The sequence below is a fragment of the Pipistrellus hanaki genome, assembly GCF_964339955.1.
Source record: "Pipistrellus hanaki genome assembly, chromosome: 8".
Taxonomy (NCBI): domain Eukaryota; kingdom Metazoa; phylum Chordata; class Mammalia; order Chiroptera; family Vespertilionidae; genus Pipistrellus; species Pipistrellus hanaki.
In genome coordinates this window covers 51,487,785-51,504,767 of record NC_140510.1, presented here as the reverse complement: position 1 = coordinate 51,504,767, position 16,983 = coordinate 51,487,785, and the positions used below count along the sequence as shown (strand labels likewise).

Sequence of the window (16,983 nt, the reverse complement as noted above, 5' to 3'; positions counted from 1 at the left end):
CCATCTGCTTTATATACTAAAACATTATTTTCAGATAGAAATTATAAAGATCATCATACATGTTGTTACTTTATTTAATTATAGAGAATCTATCATTTTTTCATTCATTCATTCAACAAAGTGTATTCAGCATCTATTATATGTCAGGCATTCTGCAGTGTCAGGTATTGAAGATTTATAAAGTACATATTAGACCCCCTTTAGCCCATAGGACTTATATAGTCTTATAATTGAGCATACCTCACTTTTTAAAGTACCATAGAACTCTAATGCTAAGACTGGACTTAAATAAATTATCTTGGCTACTTTTTTCTAATTGTGCTCTTGTATATTTTACTCCCAGTCCATCTAGACTTTATTTATACACTGAGTGACCATATTATTATGATCTCTGAACACATAATAATCTGGCCACTCGTGTGTGTGTGTGTGTGTGTGTGTGTGTGTGTGTGTGTGTGTAGGCCTGGTGCATGAATTTGTGCATTGGTGGGGTCCAGCCAGCCTGGAGGGGACATGGGTGGTTGGCCAGCCTGCCTGCTGGTCAAACTCCTGGTTGAGGGGACAATTTGCATATTAGCCTTTTACTATATACAATATACACTGAGTGGCCACATTATTATGTGTTCAGAGATCATAATAATATGGCCACTCAGTGTATATTTATTGTTGACAGTATTACAGATGGATTCTTGCAACCTGAACCATGGCTTTGCGGTTTTGTTTTTCACACCTTTCCTTATATGTGCTAGACCCAGCACAGATGCTAGAGTCTAACAGGCTGTTTGGTTTCTAGTTCTTTTAAAAGATTGATTATCTGAGCTAAGTTACCATTAGCTGTAAGTCCTTTGTCTTAAGGCTTTTTATTTTCTTTCAGTCTTGCCAAAGCAAGGCCTCCAAAAATTAGCTTACCTCCCCCCCCCCCCCCCAAAAAAAAAAAACAAACAAAAAACCATGGGAGAGAGTATGTCTTAAGGCTTCAAATATGATATGTGACAGGGATTGGCAGACTGTGGCCCAAGCCATTGCCCATTTTTATAAAGTTTTATATGTTCTTTGGTTGTATATGGCTTCTTTTGCCCTATAGCAGTAGAACTGACTAGTTACAACAGATACCAACTGAATGGCCTCAAAAACCTAAGTATTTACTATCTGACCTTTTACAGAAAACTTTTGCCAACCTTTGTTCTAAAATGTAGATTTATTTTTGAAATGCCATAATATGGAATTTTGAGACTAAATTATTCTTTTCAAGTTAAAAAGAATATTCTTTTCCTTTCAAATTTTGTTTACTAATCCTATATAATAAAAGGCATATATGCAAATTGTCCCCTCGGGAGTTTGACTGGGAGTTCTATCACTCGCTATGTAGTGCTATTGTGCGGAACACCAGGGGGCAGTGCAGAACAAAGAAAGGCCTTGATTGGTCCTAATCCCTGGCCAGGCCTAGGGACCCTACCAGTGCACAAATTTTGTGCACCAGCCTCTAGTACACATATGTCAAACACAAGGCCCGCGGGCCAAATCCAGCCCGCCAGGCCTTGTAATGTGGCCCGCACCGCACTGTCATCACTGCACTCCGCTGTCAGTTTATGACATTGTCAGTTTATGACTGTTCAGTAAACCATTCGGCCCGCGATTTAGGCTGGATTTTAGATTTTGGCCCCTTCTCTGATTGAGTTCGACACCCCTACTCTAGTATTGGGTCGGCAACTAAGTAATTGCGGGTTTCACACACATATGGCTTCAGTTGAATTTTTAGGTTTGCAGACGTAGTACAAATGTAAAACACATTTTGTATTTGATAGTTGGCTATTCAGCTGTTAATCAATAAAAAAAGTTTTTTGATCTGTTTTGTAGTTTTTGTTTGGCGTTCGTTGAAAAATGGAAAATCAAAAGGAACATTTTCGTCATATTTTGCTTTTTTATTTCCGCAAGGGAAAAACGCATCACAAGCTCATAAAAAGTTATGTGCTGTTTATGGTGACGAAGCCTTAAAAGAACGGCAGTGTCAAAATTGGTTTGCCAAATTTCGTTCTGGTGATTTTTCACTCAAAGATGAAAGACGCTCTGGTCGTCCAGTTGAAGTTGATGACGCCCTAATCAAAGCAATAATCAATTCGGACTGTCACAGTACAACACGTGAGATTGCAGAGAAGCTTCATGTATCACATACATGCATTGAAAATCACTTAAAACAACTTGGCTATGTTCAAAAACTCGATACATGGGTTCCTCACGAACTGAAAGAATCACAGTTAACGCAACGCATTAGCAGCTGCGATTTGCTAAAGAAACGTAATGAAAATGATCCATTTTTAAAACGACTGATAACTGGCGATGAAAAATGGGTTGTTTACAACAATATCAAGCGGAAAAGATCGTGGAGCAGGCCAGGTGAACCAACTCAAACAACATCAAAAGCTGATATTCATCAAAAGAAGGTTTTGTTATCAGTTTGGTGGGATTACAAAGGAATTGTCTACTTTGAACTCTTACCACCCAACCGAACGATCAATTCTGATGTCTACATTGAACAACTAACGAAATTAAACAATGCAGTTGAAGAAAAGTGGCCCGAATTGACAAATAGAAAAGGTGTTGTATTCCATCATGACAATGCAAGGCCACACACATCTTTGGTCACTCGGCAAAAATTAATGGAGCTTGATTGGGATGTTTTGCCACATCCACCATATAGTCCTGACCTTGCACCATCTGATTACTTTTTGTTTCGATCTTTACAAAACTCCTTGAATGGTAAAAATTTCAATAATGATGATGATGTCAAATCGTACCTGATTCAGTTTTTTGCTAATAAAAAACAGAAGTTTTTTGAACGTGGGATTATGATGCTGCCTGAAAGATGGCAAAAGGTCATTGATCAAAATGGGCAATACATTAAAGAATAAAGTTATTTAGTTCCATGAAAAAATTGTCTTTGATTTTCTTTAAAAAATCCGCAATTACTTAGCTGCCGACCCAATATATTAATAATAGTGTACCTATTCATACTCTAGGTTCACTTGATTGTTGTCATTGGAAGGAGATAAATTTGTGAATTAACCTTTAAAATTATAATTGAAATTGAAATTACTGTATGATCTTGTCGTATTATTTGAGAATATAATAAGTCATTATAAATATGATTAATATTAATCTTGAGGATAATATTAGGACTAACCAAACATATTTTGATAACATTTGGATGAATGTCTTAGTGCATCTGTTTTTAGGCGCTCAAAAGACTCTCCTAAAACTGCTATAATATTTAATTAAAATGTTAAAATATTTAATTATTCTAAGCCACAGGGAATAACTCTTGTAATTGCATTTAGTCTAGGGAAGAAACTAATTTGTTTTATAACTAGTGCTGGCTTTATTAGCAATGCTATCAGCATATTACCATATTATAGTGTTTACAACCCAATTAACTCCCATGTTATTGTAAAATACAATGTTGGTAGAAAAGCTGAAAATGCCTTTAATATATAAAATTAACATACTAAGGCAGAAGTTAGAAAAACATCTTTCAGTTTTTAGTACTGTTATAAATTTTGACAAAGTACATCTTTTCAAAACTTACACATTTATAAACATTTAATTGAGGTAACTTGTGACTAATCTTTTAAAAAATAATAATCTGGCAGTATAAAGATATCTAAAATATCCTGTATTGTGAAGTGAGGCCTTCGAGTAGCTTGTTTTATTTATAGATTATCAATTTCTAGAACAGAGCTCTCCCAAAGGACTTCTTGCAGTGGTGAAAATATTCGTATTCTCCTGTGTCCAGTGAGCATCCGCTACTCACAAATGGCCTTTGAGAATTTTAAGTATGGCTAGTGTGACCAAGTAACTAAAATGTTAACTTTATGTAATATCAAGTAATTTAAACTTAAATAGCTGCATGGGCTGCAGGCTACCCTCCTGGACAGCATATTCTAGAATGCATTCTGTGCTTCTCCGGGATCCCCTTCCTCTCCCTTGTACATAAATATATGTAATAAGTACATATTGGTCTAATTTTAAAAATGTTTACAATATCTACTTAGGTTGCAGCTCATGCTATTAAATATGACAAAATGTCAAAATTGCTCATTGAAAATATAAAGATAAATTAAGTAAAAGTAAAAATGTACTGAAAAGGTTATATATTATATTTTATAAGCTTGCTTTTGATTTATAGGAAGTAAATATATTGCAGTTACTGTGTTTGAAAAGTATAAATTTAAACTTTCCAATGAGAAGTGTTTTGTAGAAAAAAATGAGTCAGTTCTACAGCAGTGGTCAGAAAATGAATTTATGCCTTTTTTAATTTTGTCTCCATTGTTTTGTACATGTTGCCCGAGAGTCTTCATCTATAAAATTGCTATAATCAATACATATTTCATTAGGATTATTTCAGGAATTAATAAATAATATTTGTTAATTATAAATAATTTAGAATGATATTTCCTGATCCTGGATTTATTCTTGGATTTTTATTTAGCTTAACAGAATTTTCACAGAGGAGTTTTCAAGGCATATAAATAGCTGATTGGACAATATATTATTCTAGTAGTTATAAAATGATTCCATCTATTTGTATAGATTAAGCTGTAGGTAGATCTGTATGTATAACATTTGTTTTGAGGCTAGAAAATTCACCCATAGAGATCTTCTTATTTGTTCTTTTAAATATATTTTTTTTCTTTATCAACCAGTGTGTCATTTAAGTAAATATTGAAACCTTTGCCTATTTACGCTTTTGTAAAGACTCATTTTCCATACTAAACTAAATATATTTCCTAATAATGGAATTTAAAACTTTGAAAGGTATATAGCTTAACTGTCAGATGTATTAGTGAGATGTCATATATTGGTGACCTATATTTAAAAGAATTCTGTATGGAATCTTTTTAGAATACAGTTTATTCGATATTTTTTTATTTGTCTGTTTCATATACGTACTAGGTTCTCTTTAAAAAATATATAGTTTTTATTTAAGAGAGGAAGGGAGGAGAGGGAGATAGAAACATCAATGATGAGAGAGAATCACTGATTGGCAGCCTCCTGCATGCCCCACACTGGGACTTGAGCCCACAACCTGGGCATGTGCCCCGACTGGGAATCAAACTGTGACCTCCTGGTTCATAGGTCAATGCTCAACCACTCCGCCATGCCAGCAGGACACATACTAAGTTCTGTTAAAGTGATTCACACTTATATAAATTTAGAATTTTATAAGCAGTCTAATTAGCATGAATGATATATGGAAACTGTCTGCCAGAATGAAAGCTTTAAAAGAAACTACTCTAAGCATAGATTAGTTTTTTTAGTCTTAATTGCTAAAATTCACAAAGTTTTAGAATTTTGTGTTTTTAAAATCTTACTTAACATTTTAGCTGTCTCTGTTATATTGATAAGTTATCATAGAACATGAATTAATTGTGTGTTTTTATTTGTTTTCCAAATAGAAAGAACTCTGCAACATGATACTTGATTGCTGTGCTCAACAAAGAACATATGAGAAATTTTTTGGCTTATTAGCTGGGGTGAGTTCTAATTTTCTTATTGGAATTTAATGGAATCACTAAAGCTATTCTTAAAACAACAGTGTCTTAAGGGAAAGGAGGATAGAGATAGGTGAAGGTGGTAAAGGAGAGGAAAATGGAGATGGAAAGAGACTTTGCTTAGTGCGATGAGCATATAGTGCACTGTGCGAATGATATTTTATTGAATTGCACACCTGAAACCTGTATGGTTTTATGATCCAGTGTCACCCCAATACATTTAATTAAAAAAAGAATATTGTGAATTAAAGTGTCTGCTTTATGGTCAGATCTAATATAACATGTCTTTGCTGAAAGTAAATTGGTCTTCCCTTATCCAGGTTTTCCACTCTCTGCACCCAGCCTCTCCCCTTTCATTTTTTTAATCCTTTACCATTGCATATCACTCTTCCTTTGAACTTTGGGAAATTCTACATGTTTTATAAAAATTTCTCAAAGAAGAAAATTAAATGCTGTTTTTTCAAAGTCTGAAAGCAGCTTCTGAAGTCAGATGCATGTTCATAGGCAGAACAAATAGAACATGAGCTAAAATAATTTTTTTAATCCAAACTCTACCTACAGAGAAATATATTTATATCGTATACAAATGTATGCATCTATGATTTGTATAATTTTGTATAATTTGTCAAGTTATGCTGTGTATAATTTTGTAGCATATAATTTCCAGATAGATAAGGATAATATATATTAACTTCTTGTTTGAACATCTTATCATATAGCACAAAAAGATGTACAAAATATTTATTTTTGATTCAGTACATTTAGAAAGATTTAATATGCTCATCATGGTATTGATTCTCAATTTTTTTAAATTAATAGCGATTTTGCATGCTAAAAAAAGAGTACATGGAATCCTTTGAAAGTATATTCAAAGAACAGTATGATACCATTCATCGCTTGGAAACAAACAAGTTGAGAAATGTTGCTAAGATGTTTGCTCATCTTCTATACACTGATTCACTTCCATGGAGTGTAAGTAGATGGGGCTCAGTGTTTTTACTTCCTTCCTGATCTCCTGTCATTCTCAAATGTGTATTACGTATAATATAGCCATACTTTTTCTATGTAGGAAATGTTCTTTAAAATGAAATGTGTAGCAAGCTTTTATTATAACAGCTATCTTTGAGATTACGTTCATATAACATGAAATCAAAAAGCTAAATGCAAAAATATATGAATGTAACCATTCTGGATGATATTAAAAGTTCAGACATATCAGTGCTTTTGAATAGGGATAGCTGTATTTTCATAGAAATGATTATAGATTTTTATCTTTGTACACATTCATGTGTACACACTGCTATTAATATGCACCCAGGTTTGGTAGTAATGCATTGCTGAGTTATTGCTTGTTTCCTGGGGGACATGAGAAAAATATTTGTCCTAATAAGACATGTTCTTTTTAGCAGACAGTGAATTTAGGTCAGCGTTGGGGAGGAGTTCTTATAATCAGAGTTAGAACCAGGAAAGGTATCTTAATGAGACAGTGTACACTTGATTACAATTTGAAATGCATCCATTAAGCTGGCATTTATTGTATAACTGCTGTTCATTCAGCCAACAATAGAAAGAAATTGCATCCTGGAGGAAAGAAAGGAGAGGATCACATTATTGACTACCAGAATCTAATGGAAGAATGAAGCAATATCATTGAGCTTATAAACATTGGGTAGATTTTTATAATATTTTAAGTACTAAGTATACCTAGCTACATTAATAAGGCATTTTGTAAGTTAGCGTAGGAGCCAAATCGTAATTTTTTTAAACTTATTTTTCCCTCTTTGAGAAAATGAAATTAAAATTTTACAATTGAAGCACCAGGGCTTCTAGAACATATAACTCAACTAACTGGAGGTTGCTTTTATTTTTGTTTGTTGTAAAACATCTCTACATGAGTTTCAGTTTTTAAGCTTCAGTCTTAACTATTCAGGATAAGCCATCAATCTTCCTGTGTTTACCTTTGTCACATATTACAAGTGCTGAACAAAACTATAGCCTAACACACTCTATGGTATTTTTCCTCAAAACTTCATGTACACACATTTTGATGAGGCTTAGGAGTTAATAATCTTTGCTGCACCATTATACACTCAAGATAATATATTCCTGCTCTAAAAAGCACAGACTCAAGAAAGAGAATGAACTCTATTTCTGTAGCTTTTTAGCATTCAAAAAATTAGCACAGAGAAGTTGTCTTAATCTTTGCCAAGAAATTGTATATATCCCCACTAGAGAAAATATTCAGAGATAATTCTGATTGAAGATGAAACTAAATCATTTTAAGAGAAACTTTGAGTATGAATATTGGTCACTTTGTCTTAATCTTTTGAACAAAATTAACCCTTTGCACTCCGCTGTCCCCTCTCAGGGGACATCGGAATTCTAGCATATCACTCGGATGTCCCCTCTCAGGGGACATTGCAGTTTATTAGTGATTACGGGGAATTGAGTTATTTCAACGCAACTTTTTGAGACATGCATGTTTCCCTGAAGTTTTATCTTGAAATGGCACAAGAAATTAAATCAAAATATCATAAAATTACTAAGATATATACAAGAAATGTCAGCTGGTTTTGTGTCGGACGAGAACGTGAGATGCGTGCTCACGACGGTCCGAGCACTTCGCAAGGCCACTTGAAAAGAGCGATAAGGGGAGTTTGTAGAAGAAAGGTCGGTTTTCGAACATAGCGCGCACTGTATAGTGAGATATATAATTACAAATAAACAAGTCTACATCTGGAGGAAAAGATTTTCAAAGCTGAGCTCATTTTGGTTTGAAGCTTTGAGCAGTGCACATAGATCTAACGAGTGAGAAAATCGGAAAAGTGATTCTTTTCTTAGTGAATAAATTGTTTGGTGAAAGCTATTTTGGTAAATATCATCTTGTCAGTTAGTAATAACAATTAGAAACTTATCATACTGTACAAAATTATAAACAATAAAATATTGTTTTTTTTGCAAATATACATTCCTTGATGTCACCCAATTCATATAAGTCCAATATCATTATAATACGTTACTTGGTTCCAAAATTATACTAAATAATACGAGGGTCTGTAAATGCATGTTTCCGCCACAAAGTAGTGTCGAGAGTAGCTGGTAGCCAATGTCCAGAATGGTTCGGAGTGCAAAGGGTTAAATTGTCTTTTTCATTTAATTTTCAGGTTCTTGAATGTATAAAGCTGAGTGAAGAAACCACTACGTCCTCCAGTAGGATTTTTGTTAAAATATTTTTCCAAGAACTGTGTGAATACATGGGTCTTCCTAAACTTAATGCAAGATTAAAGGATGAGTAAGTTTATCATTAAGCACATTTTATTCTTACTGTCCTCCAGGGTTTTCCTTCACTTCAGTGACGTGCCAGCCTGGGTTGGTAAAGCAAGAGTTATGCCCCTAGGACTTCATTAGGTACCACTCTGAGTCTCATGTTGTGTGGCCAAGCACAATATGCAGTTTTTAGTTCAATAGAGAAAACACAGAATTAATGCCTTTTTTAATTTAGATAAAGCCCAGAAAATTACTTCTGTATACTCATTGGAGTTCTTTAATGATGAGTATTTAGAGTTTTTACCCTAATTTTGAGCGTTAGAATGACAGTTAATTTTTTTTTATTATCAACAATTGTGAATATATACAGATGAATATGTAATGTATCATTACACTGCACTAGGGTCTTGTCCCAGGACTATTATGTAATCTCTGTTCCAGCTATTTGTTCCGGTTGCCCATTGCTGCTCACATTCGCACTCCTGAAGTCAGCCTTTCATTATCTAGTAACTGCCAAGCCAACTCGTCTTCCTCAGTCATTATGTCCCTTCACTTCTCAGCCTCACTTACAGAGCTGAGCACGTGCTCCCTGTGGCTCCTCATCTTCTTCCCATTCTACCTAACTCCTCTCAGTCTTCTTATCCTCAGCCTGCCTCTCCAGTGTACACCACAGGTCTGTCCTGGTTCTGGTGCTCTCTGTTATGCTTGTTTCCCAGTCCCTGCCTCCTTTCCAGCTTACCTAGTGAAGCCCATTGCAGTGCGCTGTGCTCCAACCACACCAGCATTGCCCGAGAGTAAAGCAGGTCTAGCTCATTCCTGTCTCATTACCGCCATTTCCAGAGCTGGGAATTCCTCCCTTTTTCTGTTCAGCAAACTCTCAGTCATTCTTATTTGTCACCTTTTTCTATGAAACAGTTTTTCTTGACCCTGCTGGTTAGTCACTCACTGTGGAACTCAAACCACATGTGCAAAACCACATACTAAATATATATTTTTTTAAATATATTTTTTTTATTGATTTTCCACAGAGAGGAAGGGAGAGGGACAGAGAGCTAGAAACATCGACCAGCTGCCTCCTGCATACCCTCTACGGGGGATGTGCCCACAACCAATGTACATGCCCTTGACTGGAATCGAACCTGGGACCTTTCAGTCTGCAGACTCTGAGCCAAACCGGTTTTGGTGAAAACCACATAATATTTTCAATATTTTCTGCTCCCCTTCCTAGAAATAATAAGGATGTGTTATCAATAAGTCATTGACTGAATATGATTTCTCCCTTTTGTTGATACTTTTCCCTTCTCCCATCGCCTTGCACAGTTCTGTGTATGTATGAGTATGTATGCGCATATGTGTGTGTGTATGTATGAAGAATTTTTTTACTGTTCTGTTTATACATTCACATATATACATCTACATATGAACATAGATTATGTTTGTATGTTATATATATCTACTCTCTGTGTTGGTATATATATTTAAAAAAAACTTTGTTGTATAATTACAGAAAATCAAGTTTAGTAAATTAATGAGTGGCCTCACTCATTTCATTAGAGACCATGTAGCCTAACCTCATAAGTTATATAAATCATTAACTTGGTTGTATTTTATTTACTAATTTAATACGTAGAAACTCTGAAAAGTGACTGTATGAGAATTTTGCTTTTACGTAAAGAAATTTATCTTTCAGCAATCTGTTCTTTTTGTTCATTTTTCTTTTTTTTCTTTTTTAGAACCCTACAGCCATTCTTTGAAGGGTTATTACCCCGAGATAATCCCAGAAACACTCGTTTTGCCATCAACTTTTTCACTTCTATAGGTCTTGGAGGTTTAACGTAAGGATTATTTTTAGAATTTCATTTTCAATTACAAAATTATCTCATAATTTCCTTCTAAGCAGAATCTAACATTATGTTTTTAATTAGGGATGAATTGCGTGAGCATCTCAAAAACACACCGAAGGTCATTGTTGCACAGAAACCAGAAATCGAGCCAGATAATTCCTCCCCCTCCTCTTCCTCCTCCGCATCCTCCTCGGCAGAGTCCGACTCCTCGGCTTCTGGGTCGGACAGCAGTGACAGCAGTTCCGAGTCCTCCAGCGAAGACAGCGACTCCTCGTCCACCAGCAGTCAGAGCTCTGCCTCAGGTACTGAACTCACCATCCATCGTGCTCTTTCCTAACAAGTGTATTGCTGGTGATGTTTAACATGAGAGAAGTAAATAATTTCATTTTATACTTAACTTAGAGTTCTGTTGTTGAAAAGCCACAATTAATATAAATGATCATGGGCCATTGTTGCCGCCTATAGTAAATTTTAACATTTATAGTGCTCAGATTACCTTTTGGAAGCCTTTTCATAGAAATGAAGGTATTTTATTGGTAAATATTTATTTGAATGGTGACTGAAATACCATTCATAGTGTCTAATGTAGTTGACAGGAGTCTTCCTGATGTTAATGTTTCAAGAAATTTTAATTTTTTTAATAATGACACTTTATGGTAGTTATTGACATGTATCACACTTTTAGTGCTTATCTCATAAGTGTACAGCTATATAAAGAAAATGTGCGTTTTTGGCTAGAATACCATAGAAATAATGTGCTCTTAGTGCATCTTAATGAGGAATTTATAATATTGGTGTATCTTATTGGTGACATTAACTTTGATGACTTGGTTAAGGTGATATCTGCTGAATTTCTTCATGTAAATATTTTTCTCTGTAAGTTAGATCTTACAGAGAGATAATTTGATGCTATGCAAATCTCTAACTTTCACTCTCCAGTTTTACAAACATCCATCTTTGGATCTTGTCTGGAACACTTAATACTGTGGTGTTTGCCAAATGATGCTTTTTCTATTTGTCTCTTTTCTACATTTAGTAGTTGAATTTCTTCTGTAAGAAAGAGTTGTTCCTTTCCCCGATTTACTTAATGATTTTACACTATACTTTATCACTGTGGACTCGTGGATATTTATTGTTTTCTGTGAGTTAAAGTCCAATACTTCATTTTACTTGCTATTAAAATCATTTCAGCTTTGGCAATTAGGAGTTTCTTCATGTTGACTCCTGTGTTCCTTGGACATACTCCTATCCCTTTTCTTGAAGGGCACTGCCTTCCTTTATTGCATCTCAAGTTCAAGATCTTTTCCTCCTTTAAGCAGAGATTTTAAATTTATATCCAGCATTTCTAGTTGTTCTTCAACTGGTCTATAGCCTTCTCCATTCTACTTGGAACTGGAAGTGCTATAGTAAAGAATTTTTTCAAATGTGCTATTTTCTGAAAAGTTCTGTGTTGTTTTCTGCAGGGTCAGCTCTGCTTTCTTCTCTAATAGTATTTTTATCTCTATTTCAGAGAGGGAGCACTTTTCCCTACAGCCTTAGAAGGTTGGAAGTTTGGTCTTTTTATTCTCATTCCCTGGCTTGTTACACTTCAAAGTATTTTACATATTACATGGCAGCCAGAATTGTGGGACTCTCGGTGTTTTACTATATTATTAGGGCAAGATTCCATTTGCTCACAGGAAGTTTTCTTGAATTGAAATATGCAAACATTGTTCATTTAACGTTCACCTCTTTTAATTCTAAAGAATTCGTTATTTCATGATATTTGAGAACAGATGATAACACAGCATGAATTTCTGCAATAAGGAAGCTTGCTGATTCAAAATTAATTTGCCTCATCATAAATTTCAGTAGAGAGCTTCCAGTTTTAATAATAAAATATTAAATAGCATAAAAGCAGTATGAACTGCCCCCAAATTGGAAGATGGTAAAGCAGCTACCAAAGAGAGAAGAGATTGCACATTATTATATGGCACAGGTTTTAATGTCAACCGAGCAGTGAGAGCAGCGAGAGCAGGGTCAGAGGGACATGCTTTCGCACAGAGCCAGATGGCTTCTGCTTGGGTAGCTGCAGCTCAGCTGGGTTGTTTGATAGGCACCAGAGAAACAAGTCCTTAGTGGCAAACCGACTACCTGTCAAGACGGCATTTGGCCGAGGAAATACAGGTTGGAACAGAGATTTAGGTGGAGTACGATGAGGGTAGGTGATCTACCCTTTTTTCTTCTTTCTGTACACATATGAATGCAACAGAAACTGTGGTCATCTCAGCATCTTTGATTTATGTACCCAAACTATGTAACACAGATAAAGCAGTTAAATTTGTTTAATAGCTTAAAATGGTAAGTCATTTTATTATAATTATTTAACATTTATATTGGTGATTACATCAGTAAAGTAAGTTGTTCAAGGCCTTTTTCGAAATCAAGCCAGAGTGGCTCATACGAAGCCTGGGGTTATATAGCTTACCCTGGCTCCTCCTGGTGCTCCTCCTACTGGTGCAGCTGGTGCTTCTCTAACAGCACTGAGAGCAAAGCTGGTTTTTATGGGAAGAAGTTTTTATTTGAAATACATATGTTCATGCTGTCAGGCAAACCCAAATCCCTCTCCCTCTCACCTTTAGGAAGTGATGTTGCTGGTGTGTGTGATCCATTAGTATTTTGATCATGTACCAGATCTGACATATTTTGTATCAATAATGCACATGGGCTGGAATTTCTGTTTTTGAATAAAATTTTTAAGTGGAAATGTACTATTTTAGTTACTTCATAAAAGATTTTACAAGATTTGCTGTAACGTTCTTAATCACTGTTTTGAGTCTAATGATCAAAACAGTACTTTGGTAACTAATGCTGATATATTGTATACTTCCAAATATTTCGTAAAATGTTCTGTCATTAGGCTTTTCATTCAATAAAGTTAGCTATGCATCCAGTTTATCTGAGAATTAGTAAACCTATATTATATTAATGAATGTGATTATTAAATCATGACATTAAGATTAAAGTTTAAACTAACTATATTTCATTTTACATGTGCAGCTAAAGCTATAAGAAAGAAGGGACAAGGGAACACCAGAAGCAAAGAAGTAGATAAGTTGTCCAGGAAACAACAAATAAATGATAGGAAGCAAGAAGAAAGAAGATCAGAGCAAAGGCACCAGGAAACACGGACTGAAAGAGAAAGGAGACCAGAAAAACTCAGAGATAAAAATTCAAGGGACCCAAATTGGAGAGATCCCATAACAAAGTACACTTCAGACAGAGGCGTTCCTTCTGAACGAAATAGTTACAGCAGGGTCATGAATGATAGAGACCACGAAATGCATCTAGATTTGGAAAATGAGTATGGTGATCTGAAAAAGAGGAGAGGAGAGAGAAGAAATTCTTTTTCTGAAAATGAGCATAGATACCGAAATAAGGACAGTGAAAATTTTAGAAGAAAAGACAGATCAAAGTCAAGAGAAAAGAATAGAAAACACTCAGACTCTAGAAGCGATGAAGATAGGTATCAGAATGGTGCCGAGAGGCGACGGGAAAAACCTAGCAGATCCTCTGAACAATCCAGAGAATCAAAGAAAAATCGGGACCGGCGGAGAGAAAGGTCTCCAACAAAGCAAAAAAAGTAATCCTACAAAATTACTGAAACTGAACATGCCTTATATTCTGTTGAAACAATTTATTTTTTACATTGATTATCGAACTTTATAGAGAATTGTACAAAGTACTGGTTTGTATTGTACATTTTAAAAAATGTTTTCATTTTAATATGGTTTATATAATTGATACATCTCAAGGCTCTCCACATAAAATTATTTGAAAAGTTTTCACCAGAGAGGGATGTATTTCTGGCATATATTTTGTTAATAAAATGATTGAACACTTATTGAATCAGTGATTTTTTTCAGACAGATTTTTTTCCTGATAATATTTCCAGTTGTCATAGAACTGTTATAATTTTTACTGACCAAAATATATAAACCATTTCAGTTTAACATTTCTGCATTGTTGATGAGATGCTATGAACCTTCTTGAGGAGTCTCCTTTTTTTTATTAAATAGAGGACTTATTTCAAGTTTTTATAGTGTGTCTTGAACAAAGGAGGTATATATAATTTTTTTGCACAAGTGTTTTGCAAAGTTAGGTCTGTATCAGTCTTTAGACAAATACATGGCTATATTATTTATAATTAGGACTCCTCGCATTGATAACAGCTCTTCTTTCTGGACTGCTAAATTAATGTTTACTTGAAATTTTGTGACTAGTGCTTTTTCTCAGCCTTGAATTTATATCACTGTTGGTTAATTATGGTTTTTAATTTTTAATCTGCATTAATATATCATTGGAAAACAAAGTCATAAGAAATGTGAACAGCCTAATTGTGAAATATTACAAGTTTTTATAAGAATTTTAAGTTTCTATCGTTATTCACCATTTATTATGTGATCATATTATTTATTACTTTTGAAATAAAATATTGCCTCTGAAATTTTAGATTTGTTGACAGACATTTGACCCTACTTACTAAGTAGATTACTTGTGATTGTTCCCTTTAAAAGTTCATAAAATCCATTTGAGCCCATGTCTGGGTTTAAAAATAGTGGGGCCACCATCTTAGTGTTTGGCTTTCAGGCATACTCTGATTCAAAATGTTTTCTATTTTTGTTTTTAAAAGCTTGAGTATAAGGAAAAATAAAGTCCATGTAAATGAAGAAATATCCTCTACTCCTCCAATCCTTTTGCCCCCCTCCCCCCCCACCCCCATTCTACTTATTTGGATCTTTTGCTCCTCATTGTTTTATTTACTTTTAACAAAAGTACTTAACGAGACACCTAAGTACCTTGAAGCAGAAGCATTTGAGTGTAAGTGACTCCTGTGGGCACGGTGAAGGGAGGGAGGGGGCAGACCTGGACATCTGCCTTCGTGCCATGTTCCTGCAGCACGGAATACGATGTGTTCGCGTGCACGGCCTGCCAGTCACGCAGAATCTCACCCGAATCCTCCTAAAATGCAGACAACAAATATGTTGCCCATATTCCCAAGTGTTTACCTTTTAGGATTAGCATTTCTAAAAGGTTAGTGGCATTCTGCATATTTTGCATACATTCCTCATCATTTTTCAGATTCTGGGCTTCCTTGCCTTTAAAGTTTCTCTGTGTCTACTACATCCCTAGCCACCTGCTCCCACGGTCCTCCCCTTTACGGTGACTTTACCATCTATCTGTACCACCTCTGAAATCTCCTGTAAGCGCCACATTCTTGACTTTAATTCTTGTGCTGTTTTCATCTTGACTCAAGTATTTTTTTTCCTAATTCGTGACTGCCTCGTACTTGTATGCTTTCATTCATCAACATCTTTAGAACTCAGATGCTTCCCTCCCGCCCCCCATCCTCACCTTTTCCAAGGTAGTCAGATACTCTGATCTTTCAAATTCTCTCCTTCCGTTTATTCCACTGAATGTTTCTTCAGCCAAGCCAACTTTCACGCCCGTGATGATTTAGAAGATAGCCCGTGATGATTTAGAAGATAGCCCACGGTGACCTCTGGGAAACCTCTGTTTGCTTAACGTACACATCTTATATACACACCTCCAAACCCTTCCTGAAACACTGCCAATGGTTTTCCTGGCTCTCCTGGTCCTGCTCTTGTGTCCCCTCAGCCTTGGGTATTTGCTCTACAACTTTCGTTATACCCACCCACTTGTTTCTTTTTAAGTCTTAAACACCTTTTCATGCATTGCCTGTCTCCAGTCAGAACATACGTTTCTTGAAGTTAGTCCTATCTGTGCATTTTATGTTTGCAGATAAAGATAAGGACTAGTTACCACTACCAGATGCCTTGTGGAGAGAGGAAACTCCAGTAACACGTTCCAGATTGTGCATGTGACTTAATCTGGGCCACTCAGGGCCCTTCCTCAGTAGTTTCTCAGTCTAGAACGTGGGACACAGGGCCATGTTGAAGGGCGCACAGACCAAGAAGGGTGTTCACTGAAGCCGGAGCACCTACTGTGGAAAAGCTTATCCGTAGAGAGGGGCAGTGCAGCCCAAAGGAAACAGCCCAGTTGGAGGAGAATCTTAAAACTTGAGATCCGCAATTGAATTTGCTTAAGCTAGACTTCTCAGTTTAGTGACGCTGTTCTCCTTAAGCTTCTTGATTTGGATTTGCGGCACTTGGACAAAAAACACCCATGTTAATTCAGGGTAATTCCCATGGATGGACAGGCTGGAATCATGTGGGTGGTGAGGACAGCTATCACACCTTAAGGTACTTTCGCTTACATACTTGTTCTCCTGGTCCTTTCTTTAGATGCTAGATGGAAATGGC

The 16,983-nt window shown here is 35.6% G+C and overlaps 1 protein-coding gene across 1 annotated transcript in view; it reads left to right on the top strand.

The window, feature by feature from the left end:
* CWC22 (CWC22 spliceosome associated protein homolog) overlaps positions 1-14,543 on the top strand; it is a 46,860-nt gene extending 32,317 nt beyond the window's left edge. Inside the window, exons 15-20 of the mRNA XM_084892587.1 lie at positions 5,454-5,531; positions 6,369-6,521; positions 8,714-8,841; positions 10,550-10,651; positions 10,742-10,962; positions 13,700-14,543. Coding sequence (XP_084748713.1) covers positions 5,454-5,531; positions 6,369-6,521; positions 8,714-8,841; positions 10,550-10,651; positions 10,742-10,962; positions 13,700-14,286 — 1,269 coding nt within the window. The 3' untranslated portion in view covers positions 14,287-14,543. The remainder of the gene's footprint in view (positions 1-5,453; positions 5,532-6,368; positions 6,522-8,713; positions 8,842-10,549; positions 10,652-10,741; positions 10,963-13,699) is intronic.
* Positions 14,544-16,983: the final 2,440 nt, after the last annotated feature.